General features: G+C 44.1%; 1 protein-coding gene across 1 annotated transcript in view; it reads right to left on the bottom strand.

Annotated features, from left to right (window-relative positions):
* stom (stomatin) overlaps positions 1–16,818 on the bottom strand; it is a 53,833-nt gene that overhangs the window by 29,565 nt on the left and 7,450 nt on the right. Inside the window, exons 2-3 of the mRNA XM_041193374.1 lie at positions 12,741–12,844; positions 11,169–11,241 (exon numbers count right to left, since the gene is read on the bottom strand). Coding sequence (XP_041049308.1) covers positions 11,169–11,241; positions 12,741–12,844 — 177 coding nt within the window. The remainder of the gene's footprint in view (positions 1–11,168; positions 11,242–12,740; positions 12,845–16,818) is intronic.

Below are 16,818 nucleotides of genomic sequence, written 5' to 3'. Positions count from 1 at the left end.
GCGCCATGGGCTCACGATGACTAGCAGGTGGGTGGCAATGCCCTGATCTCACATCTTGTTGGAAGATCTTCACTGCGAAAAGTGAACGATCATTTGGGACTGGATTGCTTCAGCCCCATCATTCGCAGTCTGAAATCGGAAACGTACTGACGCTCGAGGCGCAGCAATGCATCTTTTGTGTTGAAGTAGTTTAGGGTACAGGTATATTGCTTAAAGGATGACTCATCTTGGATCCCAGACACACTGCAGTGCAATGGAGTGAGATGCCATATAGGGGGAGGGGGAAAGGTAGCCTTCTCATGCTTCTTAAACTTAATTCCACTGCAGTGTTTAAAAGAGATGTTTAAAACCAGCAACAGGACTTTGCTTGAGCTGATAGGCATTTTATAAAGTTAAGCACGGTTTGTTTAAATATTTGCACGCTCGCTTTCATGCATAATCAATAGAGAACAGAGGGCCTGTCCATCTGGTCAAGCACTAATGTTTGCAAAGGTCTCTCCAGGTTGTTAGAGCTAGGTTCATAGTCAGGCTGCAGAAGTTGAGTTAACGGGTACAATGCTAAATCAATCCCAGTCAGAAACCAGAGGCTAAATGCAGCTGGAATGCTGGTTACTCTGCCACAGTTGTCATAATTGAAAACACCGTTCACTCGTTTAGTCTTTGGATCTCCCCTTAAAATGAGGCCTGTCACAACTCAGATTCTGCAAGATAAAAATCACAACTAAACTTAAGCACCCATTTTCCACACAGTCCAACCCTTCTTTGTCGTTTATTGCCATGCTGCCACTTTTTTCCTCTTATTAACTGCCTGCCCTTCCCTCCCTCTTTCTACCCTCACCCCCCGCCCCCAACCCCCATACCCCACACTCGCTGTACTTCAAGGTAGCAACTTGCACTGGGATACAGACCCATGGGTGCAGGTCACCTGCGGGCACTCTACTCTAGTGGCCATTCTGCATCCGAGTGTTACTGTAGTGAATATCAGCAGACTATTTGACCACAGAAGGCAATGCAACTGAGTCCAAGCAGACATAAGCACAAGCAAGTGCTTTCCGGCAAGTCCCGGTGGGTAGGGCTTGGAACCAAGGTCCATTGCCTTTGGTTAAGATAAACCACTCACCACAACCCTGGCACTCATCCAGGATACCTCTTCCACCATGCCGTTACCATCCTGCAGCAATGCCACAAAGTCACTGGAAAACACGAATTCACTTGTACAGACATGAGCGCAAACAGCGAGATTTATTTAAAAGAAAAAGGAGCCTGCATCACCTCAAAACCAGGCAACCATGTTTCATAGAAAAACCTCAGACTAGGAATACGGGACCATAGTGGTAATGTTGCTGTACTAGTGACCCAGAGGCCTGGACCAATGCTCTGGAGCTATGAATTCAAATCCCACTGCTTTGGGTGGGGTGGGGGGGATTTAAATTCAATTAATGAATAGATGTAGCATAAAATGCTATTAGTAAAAAGTAATAAGGGTCATGAAACTTCCAGCTTATTGTAAAAGCCCGTCAGGTTCACCAATATACAGGGGATGGAATCGGCCGTCCTTAGCTGGTCTGGCCTTAATGTGACTCCTGGCACACAGCAGCAAGATGGCTGATTCCTAATTGTCCTCAGACATGGCCGAGCAAGCTACGCATTGCTTGTGTTAATTTCAATGAGTTAGCACCGAAAGCCACTGCCTACGCTTTTCTAGACATAGAAAAGAATACATTTTACATGCTCACTGCCGTTAGTGCTTGACAACCATTTTGGCTGTGAACCGTCAAGCAGAAACAATGAGGACACTTTCCAAATTTACACCAATGTGTATAATAAACACCAAAAATGGCCAGTCCTCTAATTAAAACCATTAAAATTTTCAGTTAAGATTTTATGGAAAATACCTCTCTTTCCACCCTCCACCCCCCCCCCCCCCCCCCCCCCCCCCCCCCCCCCCCCACCTCCACCTCCCCATCTCTGTAACCTCCTCCAACCTCAACTCACACCTCGACACTCCTCCAGTTCTGGCATCTTGTGATTTCCCCCTTTCTCACCACATCACCATTGACCTCCACGCCTGGGCCCAAAGTTCTGGAACTCTCTCCCTAAATGCTTCCACTTCTTTTCCTCCTTGAAGATGCTCCTTAAAACCTACCTCTTTGACCAAGCTTTTGGTCACCTCTTATCAATCCCTTGCCATGGCACAATCAATTAACGCGGTGTCCAATTTTGTTCTTTAAATGGTCTTGTGAGACGCCTTGGGACATGTTACTACATTAAAGGTGTTATTAAAAAATTAAAGGTGTACATTGAAGAGTACCCTGAAAGAACTTGATGTACTGGTAAAGTGGAGAATATCTGCAAGAAAAGCAGGGTGTGCTCCAGTCTGGTGCAAAACTTTTACCATAATCAGTTTCTGAAAATTAAAGGTAAAAAACCTTCTTTAAGTGGGAGATATCAGCATAAACTGTGGCTCCCGTTTCCCTGGTTTGTTGACAGTATCTGGTGGCACTTTCTCAGCAATCGCCTGCTCTCCAGTGCTCAGTTTGGATTCCACCAGGGACAGTCAATTCTAGAATTCATTACCTCCTTGGTCCAAACATGGAGAGAAAGATCAGATTTCTGAGGTTATAATGACTGCCTTTGACATCAAGGCAGCATTTGATCAAATGTGACATCAAGGGCCTAGCAAAATTGAAGTCAATGGGAATCAGGGGAAAACTTTCCAATGGCGGAGTCATACTTAGCATAAACAAGGAAGATGGTTGCAGTTATTGGAGGTCAACCATCTCAGTCTCGGGACATCGCTGCAGGAGTTCCTCAGGGTAGTGCCCACTGCCCAACCATCTTCAGCTACTTCATTAAAGATCTTCCCTGTGTTATAAGGTCAGAAGTGGGGATGTTCGCTGATGATTGCACAGTTTTCGGTACCATTTGTGACTTCTCAGATACTGAAGCAGTCCATGTCCATAATGCAGCAAGACCTGGACAATATTCAGGCTTAGGCTGATAAGTGGCAAGAAACATTCATGCCACACATGTGCCAGGCAATGACCATCTCCAACAAGAGATAACCTAACTACCTCCCCATGACATTCAATGGCATTAACATCACTGAATCCCCGGCCATCACCATCATCATCCTGGGGGTTACCATTGACCAGAAACATAACTGGACCGTAAATACTATGGCTACAAGAGCAAGTCAGAGTTTGGGTATTCTGTGGCGAGTAACTCACCTCTTGACTCAAAAAACCTTTTCACCATCTACAGGGCACAAGTCATGAGTGTGATAGAACACTCTCCACTTGCCTGGATGAGTGCCGCTCCAACACCCCTCCACCACTGACGTAGTGGCAGCAACATGTATAATCTACAGAATGCATTGCAGCAACTCACCAGGGAGCCTTTAACAGCACCTTCCAAACCTGTGACCTCTACCGCCTAGAAGGACAAGGGCAGCAGTCACATGGGGGCACCACCACCTGCAATAGCCCCTCCAAGTTCCACAACATCCTGACTTGGAAATATAACATAGTTCCTTCATTGTCTCTGGGTCAAAGTACTCGAGCTCCGTAACTGATAGTCCAGTGGGTGTACTTTCACCACGTAGATAGCAGTGGTTCAAGGCAGCAACTCACCACCACCTTCTTGAGGGCAATTAGGTATCGATAATAACTGTTGGCCTGGACAATGGTGCTCACATCCCACAAATTAATGAAAAAGGTCAGATCCCTGGCTTGTGCTAAGCTAGGATTCTTGGCCAAGGCAGCAGTGGCACTGTTAGGTGGCATCATGTAAGTTCAAATGGCCACAAACACAATCTGTATCTTATAAAATGTTGCTGAAGGGATAAATATTGGGGGCAGGCCACCAGTTGGTGGGTGGGTGGGGGGGGGTAAACTCTACTGATCTTCTTCGAATAGTGTCATTGGACTTGAACTCTCAAACCTCTGACTCAGAGGTGAGGCTGCTACCAACCGAGCCACAGCTGATAGGAAGAGGCAAAGCTACTCGGTCCGGATCACTTCAACTTCTTGTTAAATAAGGAGTTCTCTCATAAAAAAAAGAGGGGGAAAAGTTTGGAAAACAGGTACTTGCTGCATAATCTTAACCTTGGATTCTCAAAAGTAGACTTGTCCCATATATTAAAAATATACATTGTGTCAGGAGCTGGGTTGCAATTAAATGGATGTTTGTTATGCAGAGCCCAATGTGAAAGCATGTGGGGTATGGACAGGGTAGACAGGGAGAAACTGTTCCCATTGGCAGATAGTGAACCAGAGGACGGTGATTTAAAGTGAATGGCAGATGAACCAAAGGTCACGTGAAGAAAACTTTTAAACATTGTACACATACACTAATTTCAGTTGGCACACACACGCTTTTGGATTCCAGAATTTCCTACATGCGGTGAAGAGAGATCTGAAATGAGAATGTGGTGGAAGCAAGAGAATCGGATAATTACCTGAAGAGAAAAATTTTTCAGGGTTACGGGGAAAAGGCAGGTGAGGGGGACCAGCTGAGTTGCTCTCGCAAAGAGCTGGCATGGACACAATGGGCAGAATGGCCTCCTTCAATGCTGCCAGCATTTGACGTTGCTGTGAAGCTTTCTTGTAGAACATTAAAGTTATGCCATCAATCATCTGTCTCATGTATGAAAAACATGCCAACGTTTTAGCACAGTGGAAGAAAGCTTTTACTGTAAATGGAATCTTCACCAGAGCACCACCAGAATGCGAGAGGAAAAAAATGAGATTGTCACTAATGCATCCAATAAGGAGTTCACAAGAAACCTCTTTACTCAGCTGGCAAGTTCGACGAACTCGCTACCATGTGGAGCAGTCTCGGTGAAGAGTGTAGATGCATTTAAAGGAAAGCTAGATAAGCACATGAGGGAGAAAGGAACAGAAAGAAATTCTTGATAGTGAGAGAGGAAGTAAGTGGGGAGGAAGCTCACATGGAGCATAGAAAGTAGCATCGACTAGTTGTCCTGTACATTCTATGTAATTCTACATAAAACTAAGACTATTTAGGATCCAATGATATTTACATGGGGAAGGATCCTTTTCCTGACTCAATTCCTGAACTTAAATTTGCCAAATAAGCTCTATATCTTGCTGAGAAACCAGATCAACTGGATAAAAGAACACACCCAGCCGGCATTGCATTGTTAAATAAAAATACTCTGGCTGGATTCCAAGATGTGCTAGCAGGTGTACAGTGATCAATTTAACAGCACTGAATTAAACAACTGTAGGCTGGAGCTTTTTCTTTTGCATTGAGCTAAATCCATTGACATATATTCAAAATATCAAGTTACATTACAGGCCAAAACAAAGGCTACACTGTACGCATACACAAACTTCAGGTGGCACACACACGCTTTTGGATCCCAGAATTTCCTATAAGCGGCTGAGAGATGTACAAGTGCATCAGCCGCATTATTCAAAGCCCACTCACTGTAGGAGCGAGAGCAATAATCAGGATTGGTTTCTTTCTTCCGCTTAACAGTGGAACTTCCTTCCTAATCTAACTTCCCCAGATTTCTTGTGCTCCCCCCACAAGGCTTCAGATCCCAGTAACCGGAGGGATGGGGCTCTGCAACAAGGAAGTGAAATTTTAAACTCATCTGAAAACGCACAGCATCATTGCTACTGCCAGTAAAGCTGTTCCCAATGGTCGAGAATCATTTGAGGGTAAAAAGATCGGCGAGGGAGCAGAGGTACATATCTCCGGAGGCAGATGGGGGGGTGGGGAGAAAAAAAAGATGGATTATGTATCCCCAACCACACCCCCCCAGCCCCAACCACCCTTTTACAAATCCCAAGTATACGCCGATGTCCCCCTTAACTTTCTACGTGCTGATGCCCAGGGGGGTGGGGAGATTGAATTTTAAGGAAAAATGGGAGGGTGGTGGAAAACAGGAGAAAAATCTGGCACTCCCATCAGCTGATATAAAACAGTCAGTCAGTCATAGGGAAAAAGGTAACCTTCAGGGAAGAAGTGGGGTGGGGGAGAGTTGGGGAAGAGACAAGTACAGCATTCACAATGACACTTGTTGAAATACTGACCATTGTTTGGATCACACTGAAAAATTCCACTCCCCAGAAGGTCAAGTAAAATATTGAGCTTCACGTGACACACATTATCGTGTTTCCTCTTTCATTTTGACGAGGCTGGGGGAAGAAAGCAGAAAGCAGCAACACCCTCCCTGATCTGGAAGGTTGGGGGTGGGGCGTGAGGAAGGGACTGGAAGCCAATCGGACAGCTCTCCCCCCACCCCACCTTCCCCCCCACCTTCACCCCCTCAATCCCACTACCTCCAGGTAACAACACCGATTGGGGTGAAAATTCCAAGCTGGGAATGCGCCGATATTCAAACATTGGGACCAATTCCACTGCACACCATCATGAGTCTGGATTGGACCTTTGCTGCATCAGGGACAGCACAGAAAACAACAGCGGTTAGGAATTCAAGAACGGCCACTAGGGCGAGGTACCTGCTGAGGGTTGGCTGACATCGCACGCGGAACCAAACCCCAGCGCGAGTCAGTGCCTTGAGAGGAGAGGAGAACATTTTTGTAAAAAAAAAAGCAGCATTACATTTATTTCATAATCATAATGCTGTAAATTTGAATCGGCGAATAAAAAGAGGAGTCTTGCGAAAGATATTCTGACAAAGCCGTGCAACCTTCGAATTTGTTCAGCGAACATGCAGCTTTTAAATCGCCAAAACAGACCATCTTAAAAAAAAAGTACCTCAATCTGCACAGACCCCCAGCCCCCAGTACAATATGCACCGGGTGCACACCTTTAAAAGGGTGCCCTTTGGGGGTGGCTCTGTGTGTATATTTACTTACCTCACCCAATGAACACTAAACTGCTGCAGCATTACCCACAGTCATTGATGAGTAACAACCTGCACTTATATAGCACCTTTAACATAGCAAAACTTCCCAAGGTGTTTCACAGGAATATTATTAAACAAAATTTGACGCCGAGCTACATTGGGATAGGTGACCAAAAGCTCGGTCAAAGAGATAGGTTTCAAAGGGAGGAGAGAAATAGGGGGGTGAATTCCAGAGCTTAGGGCCTTGGCAGCTGAAGGCACAGCCGCCAATGGTGGAGCGATCAAACTTGAAGATGCTCAAGAAGCCAGAATTAGAGTAGCACAGATATCTGAGGATTGTAGGGCCAGAGGTGGTCACAGAAATAGGGGGCTGGTGCTTAGGAAGAACTTGAAAGCAAGGTTAAGAACCATAGAACACTACAGCACAGAAAACAGGCCATTCAGCCCTTCTAGTCTGTGCCAAAATATTATTCCGCTAGTCCCATTGACCTACACCCAGTCCATAACCCTCCGACCTCTCCCATCCATGTATCTATCCAATTTATTCTTAAAACTTAAGAGTGAGCCCGCATTTACCATGTCAGATGGTAGCTCGTTCCACACTCTCACCACTCTCTGAGTGAAGAAGTTCCCCCTAATGTTCCCCCTAAACCTTTCCCCTTTCACCCTAAAGCCATGTCCTCTCGTGTTTATCTCTCCTAATCTAAGTGGAAAGAGCCTACTCGTATTTACTCTGTCTATACCCCTCATAATTTTGTAAACTTCTATCAAATCTCCCCTCATCCTTCTACACTCCAAGGAATAAAGTCCTAACCTGTCTAATCTTTCCCTGTAACTCAACTCCTTAAGACCCGGCAACATCCTAGTAAATCTTCTCTGCACTCTCTCAATCTTACTGATATCCTTCCTGTAGTTAGGCGACCAGAACTGCACACAATACTCCAAAGTTGGCCTCACCAATGTCTTATATAACCTCACCATAACATCCCAACTCCTATACTCAATACTTTGGTTTATGAAGGCCAGTATGACAAAAGCTTTCTTTACAACCCTGTCTACCTGTGATGCCACTTTCAGGGAATTATGTATCTGAACTCCCAGATCCCTTTGTTCCTCCGCACTCCTCAGTACCCTACCATTTACTGTGTATGTCCTACCTTGGTTTGTCCTTCCAAAATGCAACACCTCACACTTTTCCACATTAAATTCCATCTGTCATTTTCTGGCCCATTTTTCCAGTTGGTCCAGATCCCGCTGCAAGCTTTGAAAGCCTTCCTCGCTGTCCACAACGCCTCCAATCTTAGTGTCATCAGCAAACTTGCTGATCCAATTTACCACATTATCATCCAAATCTTTGATATAGACAACAAACAACAATGGTCCCAGCACAGATCCCTGAGGCACACCACTAGTCACAGACCTCCAGTCAGAGAAGCAATCATCCACTACCACTCTCTGTCTTCTCCCACACAGCCAATTTCAAATCCAGTTTACAACCTCTCCATGGATACCAAGTTCTGAACATTCTGAACAAAACTCCCATGTGGGACCTTGTCAAAGGCCTTACTAAAGTCCATGTAGACAACATCCACAGCCTTTCCTTCATCTACTTTCTTGGTAACCTCCTCTAAAAACTCTACAAGGTTCATTAAACACGATCTACCATGCACAAAGCCATGCTGACTATCCTTAATCAGACCTTGGCTGTCCAAATAATTGTATATTCGATCTCTCAGAACACCTTCCAATAATTTACCTACTACTGACGTCAGGCTCACTGGCTTGTAATTACCTGGTTTACTTCTGGAGCCTTTTTTAAACAACGGAACAACATGAGCTACCCTCCAATCCTTCGGCACCTCACCCGTGGCTAAGGACATTTTAAATATTTCTGCCAGGGCCCCTGCAATTTCTACACTAGTCTCCCTCTAGGTCCGAGGGAATATCATGTCAGGCCCAGGGATTTATCTACCTTTATTCGCTGCAAGGCAGCAAGCACCTCCTCCTCTTTAATCTCTATATGTTCCATGACACTACTGCTTGTTTCCCTTCCTTCCTTATACACTATGCCAGTTTCCTGAGTAAATACTGATGCAAAAAAACGGTTTAAGATCTCCCCCATCTCGTGAGGCTCCACACGTAGATAACCACTCTGATCTTCAAGGGGACCAATTGTGTCCCTTACTATCCTTTTACTCTTAATATACTTGTAGAAACCCTTTGGGTTTACCTTCACGTTATCTGCCAAAGCAACCTTATGTCTTCTTTTTGCCTTCCTGATTTCCTTTTTTAGTATTTTCTTACATTTTCTATACTCTACAAGTACCTCATTTGCTCCTTGTTGCCTATACCTGCTATACACCTCTCTCTTCTTCTTAACTAGATCGCCAATATCCCTTGAAAACCAAGGTTCCCTATGCCTGTTAACTTTGCCTTTAATCCTGACAGGAACATGCAAATTCTGCACTCTCAAAATTTCGCCTTTGAATGCCTTCCACTTACTGAACACATCCTTGCCAGAAAACAACTTATCCCAATCCACTCTTCCTAGATCCTTTCTCATTTCCACAAAATTGGCCTTTCTCCAATTTAAAATCTCAACTCGAGGACCAGACCTATCCTTATCCATAATTAACTTAAAACTAATGACATTGTGGTCACTGGACCCAAAATGTTCGCCTACACAAACTTCTGTCACCTGACCTGTCTGGTTCCCTAATAGGAGATCAATTATTGCATCCTCTCTTGTTGGTACCTCTATATATTGATTTAGAAAACTTTCCTGAACACATTTGACAAACTCCAAGCCCTTTTACAATATGGGAGTCCCAGTCAATATGTAGAAAGTTAAAATCTACTATCACAACTTTCAGTTTCTTACATCGGTCTGCTATCTCTCTACAGATTTGCTCCTCCAATTCTCTCTGACTATTGGGTGGTCTATAATACAACCCTATTAGTGTGGTCACACCTTTCCCATTCCTCAGCTCCACCCATATGGCCTCTGTAGACGAGCCCTCCGGGCTGTCCTGCTTATGCACAGCTGTGATATTTTCCCTGACTAGTAATGCCACTCCTCCCCCTTTCATCCCTCCCCCCATCACGTCTGAAACAACGGAACCCCGGAACATTGAGCTGCCAGTCCTGCCCCTCCTGCAACCAAGTCTCACTAATAGCAATAATGTTGTAATCCCACGTGCCAATCAACGTCCTAAGCTCATCTGCCTTTCCGACAATACTCCTTGCATTGAAATGGATGCACCTGAGAACATTTCTATCACGTAGAAACCTTGATTTCTGTCTATACATGCATTCCTCGCTTGACCTTTATCCTCCTCCACCTCACTATCTGCTCTAACACTCTGGTTCCCCTCCCCCTGCAAATCTAGTTTAAACGCCCTGGGGCAGCACTAGCAAACCTACCCGCAAGGATGTTAGTCCCCCTCCAGTTCAGGTGTAAACCGTCCCGTCGGAACAGGTCCCACCTTCCCTGGAACAGAATTTTAAAATTGAGGCGTTTCTTAACTGAGAGTCAATACAGGTCAGCACACACAGGGGTACAATTTTTTAAAAAAATATACAAAGAAAGGCTTTAGAGAGGATGGGGAATATATTTACAATACAAGAGTGGTTCCAGGGATGAGGGATTTCAGTTAAGTGGACAGATTGGAGAAGCTGGGATTCTTCTCTTTAGAGAAGTTAAGAGGAAACTTGACAGAAGTGTTCAAAATCATGAAGGGGTCTGGACACCGTAGCTAGAGAGAAACTGTTCTCATTGGTGAAGGGTCACAAATCAGAGGACACTGATTTAACCGACTGTGACATGAGTGAGTGGTTAGGATCTGGAATGCACTGCCTGAGAGTGTGTGGTGCAGGCAGGTTCAATCGTGGTTTTCAAAAACACATTGGATAAGCACCCAAAGAGAAAAAATTGGCAGGGCTACGGGGCAGTGGGATTATCCAAGTTGCTCTCGCAGAGAGCCAGCACAGGCACAATGAGCCAAGTGGCGTCCTTTTCTGCTGCAACCATTTTACGACTTCAGGAATTCAGTCCACAGCACTACCCGTTATTTTGTATAAGTTATATACAAGCAAATGTTTACATATAGGATTCCCATTCTAGGCAGTTAAATGTTGACATGAAAGCATGACCAAAATTCAAGACAGCAGGAAGGACATGCATACAGAAGATTTAAAATAAAACAACTACTTGCTTTTAAAAAAAGAATTCTGTAAGAAGTCGATTGAGAATTCAAAAGTACTGGTCTTACGTTTGGTAGTTTAAGAGTAAATAGATTGGTGCTTAATTTTCCCTTGTCCTTACCTGGCCCTTTGGCTCCTCCTGCCAGGATGCGACCAAGTCGAAATATTATAGCTCGCTCATACTCCTTGACAATCTGTGATAGAAGAGGAAAAGAAAGGTGATACCTGAAGATCCCATTTGGTTCTGTTTAGTATGCCACGCTCAGACACTATCAGGAAGCTGTGCTCTAATTAAATGGTGATTGCTGAAAAAAAAATACCCTCCACTTTAAGAAATAAACTTCCTGACACCGTGGGCTGCTGCGATTGTCAGCAAAGCAAAGCAAATTGTCACTATAGCACCTTAGCCAAAACCCAGTCCAGATTGGCGGGTTAACAATCTCTTTCTGCCGGCTGGAAATGAGTCATCAACCTACTTGTTTGGTAATTGTACAGAATCTCAATTAGAAGCTCAATAGAATGGAAAAAAATCATTGTGGTGCTATTCCAAGGTCTGGTGGGGAATGGGTGTGTGTGTGTGTGTGTGTGTGTGTGTGTGTGTGTGTGTGTGTGTGTGTGTGTGTGTGTGTGTGTGTGTGTGTGTGTGTGTGTGTGGAAGGGGGGCGGTGTTGGTTGTTAAAGCATGTCAGTGGGGCAGCAAAAGGGAGCATTCCTTGGCATTTAATCAGGCTATAGCAGATGTTGGGAGCAAGTAAGCGACAGGGTATCCAAAACGGGAAGGCACTCCATCCCCCACATTGATGGACTTCAAGCAGCTCCGAAAGATTTTATTACCCTTGAGCAGAGCATGTCTGATATTACAACAACTCTGACAAAGATGGAGCTGCCAGTTCCAAACACTGAACAACTTTTAACTAGCCATTCCTCATTATGCAGTCGACATTGCCCTCATTTTAATGCAAGGTGCACGTTAACATCATGAATACAGCTGTTGTGCTGCAACCAAGCTGTTCAATGTAGTGCAGAGCTCGGAAGGTAGTCGCCATCTCCAGAATTATATTTTAAACAAAAAAATCCATCCATCCTTCTCTCTATAACCAACTCCTGCCTCCATTGTGTGCACTCGCAGCGACAAAATACAAAGCAATTTCTGAGAGGCTAGCACTAAGCTTGTCCTATCAGGAGAGATCTATTCCAATCTCTTGGTTTGTAATACTAAGATAAGGGTATTTTGGCTACAGCACAGCAATATTCTTCACAGTATGAAAAGGGTCCTTGATGATTAAAAAAATGAGACACGAGTAGTATTCTTACTCAATGCCTGGTCCAGGCTGGTTATGGCAGACAACACTAGCTCTCTATCTCTGCAGTTCACACCCAGCAATCCAAACTCTTAGAGGGAGCTGTATTCATCTGAATTGACAAAACACTGGAACAATGGTGATCCATTGGTGCTACTCCCATTTGGCTTTGCTCTTTATAATTTGAAACCTTGAGTTACACAATCCTTGTCTTCAGTGAAAAATAAATCAGTATTATAAGCCACTGCAATGAGAAAGGGCTTAACAGAAGGTGCCAAGAAAGGCCTCTTGCATCTTTCAGAGGTGTTGGGCAATTATCCTCCAAGCACCGGGGCCCAATAAAATATTTTCTTTTTAATCAGTTTGGCTGGTTAATATAGTTGTGGCCTTACCTTTATGCACAACCAGATTGACAGGGGGAAACTGATAATCATGAAGAAATAGGACAGTATCACCAAGATCCAGCCGCAACATCCAAGGCCGCCACCGGTCTCATCTGTGAAGAAAATAAGAACAGATTTGAATGCTGCTTTGTAAAATTGAGCAAGCGATGATGCTATCCACCAATACACAATGAATCAGTAACAAAATGCTAACAGAATGGCAAAAGATGGATTCCAGGCGGAAAGTCCCTTCTCTGGTCATCGTTTCAGGTGAAGGAACACCAGGTTTAGATAGGTTTAGGTAAGCATTCACAGTGATCAGTAGGACAATAGTCTACCTGCATTAGTTTGGCAGAGGCTGTTAAACACTAAGTGGGAGAGCTACAATGAATGACCCCACCCCCGCCCCAACACAGTGCAGTTTCTTCTGGCTCAGATCCACAGGGGTTTGAAGCACACAAAGCCGTCATGCACGTCTTGTGCCAGCTCTCTGCAGTTTCAGTTCATAAACTACACCTGCCATCTTCTTCTGGTGTCATTCAAGTGATGACCCTTGGCACTGTCTGTGAAAAGGGAGGGAGCAAGGTAATGCCCGCTTATAAGTGGTCAGAATTTTGATTGGTTTTTCAAAAGCTAAAGAAGGAACTTGCATTTTTTTTTTTTAAAAATGCAGCTAATCAAGAGTTTAAAAATCCTGGCACTATTTATTCACATACTATATTAAACACCCTGGCATTGTCTACTCACATACTATATTAAATATCCTGGCATCATCTGTTTGCATCAGATCATGAAACAAGATAGTAAAAGTGGTAATGTTAACTTTAAAAAAAAAGCACTTTCAAATCCATAATCTTTGGGCAGCAGGGGGGGTGGGGGCAGGGGTGGGTCATGATGGTTATAGATAGTTACGAAAAAGATTCCTTCAGAAACGCAGTTTAAATTTCACAATTTGAGGGCTATGGTTGGTTGCTCCATTGAATTTAGTTAGATGAGAACACTTCTGTAAGCAGGCTAATGCTTCAGGAGTTTTAACACTGGGAATTGAATGAATACAACACCCAACTGTCTTTTGCAGTTCTGGTGTGGTCATTCAGTACCTAAGACCAACAATGAAACACAAAGTTATTTAATGAAAAACCTTTCCTGTCCAACAACAGGAGTACCTACTTATTTACTTTTATTTTGCAGACATCTGCTTGGTCCTTCATAAATTATTCACTTTTATTTAACACAAAAACTCAAGTATAAAGGCTGTTTAGATGCACTATTTTAAGCACAAGTTATGTCAGTCCACAGCATTTTTTTTAAAAAAGACCCAGTGAGCTCACATCAGGAACTATTAGCCTCCTCTACATTAATTAAATCAGCTTGGGCTGACAAGTGGCAAGTAGCATTTGTACCACAAAGTGCCAGGCAATGACCATGTCCAACAAGAGAAAATATGACCATCTCCCTTGACTTCCAATGGCATTACCATCACTGAATCTCCCCCACTGTCAACATCCTGGGCAGTGGTGATGGTGGTGGTGGTGGGGTTGGGGATGTTACCATTCACCAGAACCTGAACTGGACCAGCCATACAAATACTGTGGCTACAAGAGTAAGTCAGAGGCTAGGAATCCTGTGGTGAGTAGCTCACCTCCTAACTACCCAAAGCCTGTTCATGATCTACAAAGCACAAGTCAGGAGTGTGATGGAATACTCTCCGCTTGCCTGGATGAGTGCAGCTCCCACAACACTCAAGAAGTTTGACACCATCCAAGTCAAAGCAGCCGCTTGACTGGCATACCTTCCGCAAACATTCACTCCCTCCACCACCGACGCACAGTGGCAGCAGTGTGTACCATCTACGAGATGCACTGCAGAAACTCACCAAGGCTCTTAGACACCACCTTCCAAACCTGTGACCTCTACCACCTGGAAGGACAAGGGCTGCACACACACAAAAATACCACCACCCGTAGATACCTCTCCAAGCTACATACCATCCTGACTTTGAACTATAATTGCTGTTCCTTCACTGTCGCTGGGTCAAAATCCTCCCTTGCGAATAACTACACCACATGGGCTGCAATGGTTCAAGGAAGCAGCTCACCACCTTCTCAAGGGCAATTAGGTATGGGGGCAATAAATGCTGGCCTAGCCAGTGGCAGCCACATTCCATGAGAGAATTAAATAAAATTAGTGTGTGAATCACAAACCAATGAAATGAAAATAAAGATTCTAAGCTTTAATTTAAGTTAAAATACTTCTAAGTTTGTCTATTTTGTGGTTTATGCTGTATTCAGTAAGTCTCACCGATAGATCAAGCCTATTCCTTGATGGATTGTGAGGGATGTGGGAAATCCAACGTTTTCCTCCTCCTCCATTGTCTTTACATTCACACCCCAGCTGGTTTTTTTTTACATGTTAATTATTTCTCACAGATTAATGGGGAAAAAAAATCTGTTTTCTCCGGTTACAGAAAGGGTCTTTATCAACATCCACAACAAAAAAGGTTTAGTTTGCTGACCTGGTGAGTTTCTTCTTGTAGCGATCAGCAATCTAAAAGCAAAATACTGCGGATGCTGAAAATATGAATTGAGAGAAAATACTGCAAATACTCAGCAGATCAGGCAGCCTATGAGGAGAGAGAAGCTGATGCTCCAGGTCAATGAACTTTTGCCAGAACAGACCTTCCAATCTGATGAAAGGTCATCGGCCTGAAATGTTAACTCTGTTTCTCTCACCACGGATGTGGCCAGGCCTGAGTAGTTCCAGCATTTTCTGTTTTTATTTCAGCATTACAATAAGGCTTTGTAACTCAGGGGGTAGATTCCCCATCCCCCAAGACACATTCTGCACCCTTAACGTAAGTAAGCAAAGTAGAGGCCTTAATTTTAAAACACAAAATTGCTGAGAGTATTTGGTATATTTGTACCAATACACCATGGGGGAAAGAAAGAGAGAGAGAGAGAGAGAGAGAGAGAGAGAGAGAAAAGCGTTTATTTTTCATGGGATGTGGGCATCTTGTTGCCCGCCCAGGTGCCTTGAACCGAGTTGTCCTTGAAATTGGTTTGCTAGGCCATTTCAGAGGGCAGTTAACACATTAATGAATGATCTGGAGTCACATGTAGGCCAGACCAGGTAAGGACGGCAGATTTCCTTCCCTAAAGGACATTAGAGGAGTGGAGGAGCTCTCACGGCAATGGTCGCCGTTACGGAGGCTGGTTTTCAACTCCAGGTTTTCTTGAACCAGTGGTCCCCTGAACATTAGCCTGGGTCTCAATATTGATATTTACCAATACGCCACTGTCCATCCACCCTGTACTCTAGTAGTGCCAGCAATATTAACAATGCGCTTTTAATTCAGCGTCTCAGCTTAGCCCGACCAGGTAAAAATGCTGTCTCCAGAATACAAGCCAAGCTACAGCTGTACGGTTGGATATTTCCCAGTTCAAGGGGGACAGTACAAAAACATCACACGCCACCGTTATGCTTCACTGAAATTCTAGTGACAACATGGGCAACTATTAGAACAAGGACGCCCACTGCACTTGTAATGAGACTCACACTGCAATAAACTTCTCAGCTGTAATCATCTCATGATGTAAACTAGTTACAGTAATCCCCTGCATTTTCAACTTGATAATTAACCCTGCAGTGTTCATCTTTAAGACCTACTGCAGAGACTTTAATTAAACTCAGTACCTTAGGAACCACACTGAAGAAAACTGATGTTGTCTTAGCTTCAAACAGCTTTCACATCGTTGTACATATAGGAATGCAAGTGGCAGAGGCACAAAGAAGCCTTGCATTTACGTAGCATCTTTTTTTGACCTCGGGGTGCAAAATGCTTTACAGGTCAAATACTTTGAAGTGCAGTCAGTGTGGTGATGTGTGAAAAGGGGTAGCCAATTTGTACACAGCAAGATCCCACAAAACAGCAATTTGATAAACGAGATCATCAGTTTTACTGATTTTGGTTGGTAGATAGAAAATTGGCCAGGACACCAGGGGAAAACTCTCTTGCTGTTTCTCCGAAATAGCGGCCTGGAATTTTGTACACCCACTTGAGAGCAGGCAGGGCCTCTCAACTGAAAAA

The sequence above is a fragment of the Carcharodon carcharias genome, chromosome 8 (assembly GCF_017639515.1).
Source record: "Carcharodon carcharias isolate sCarCar2 chromosome 8, sCarCar2.pri, whole genome shotgun sequence".
Classification (NCBI taxonomy): domain Eukaryota; kingdom Metazoa; phylum Chordata; class Chondrichthyes; order Lamniformes; family Lamnidae; genus Carcharodon; species Carcharodon carcharias.
This window is presented reverse-complemented; position numbering and strand designations above follow the sequence as displayed.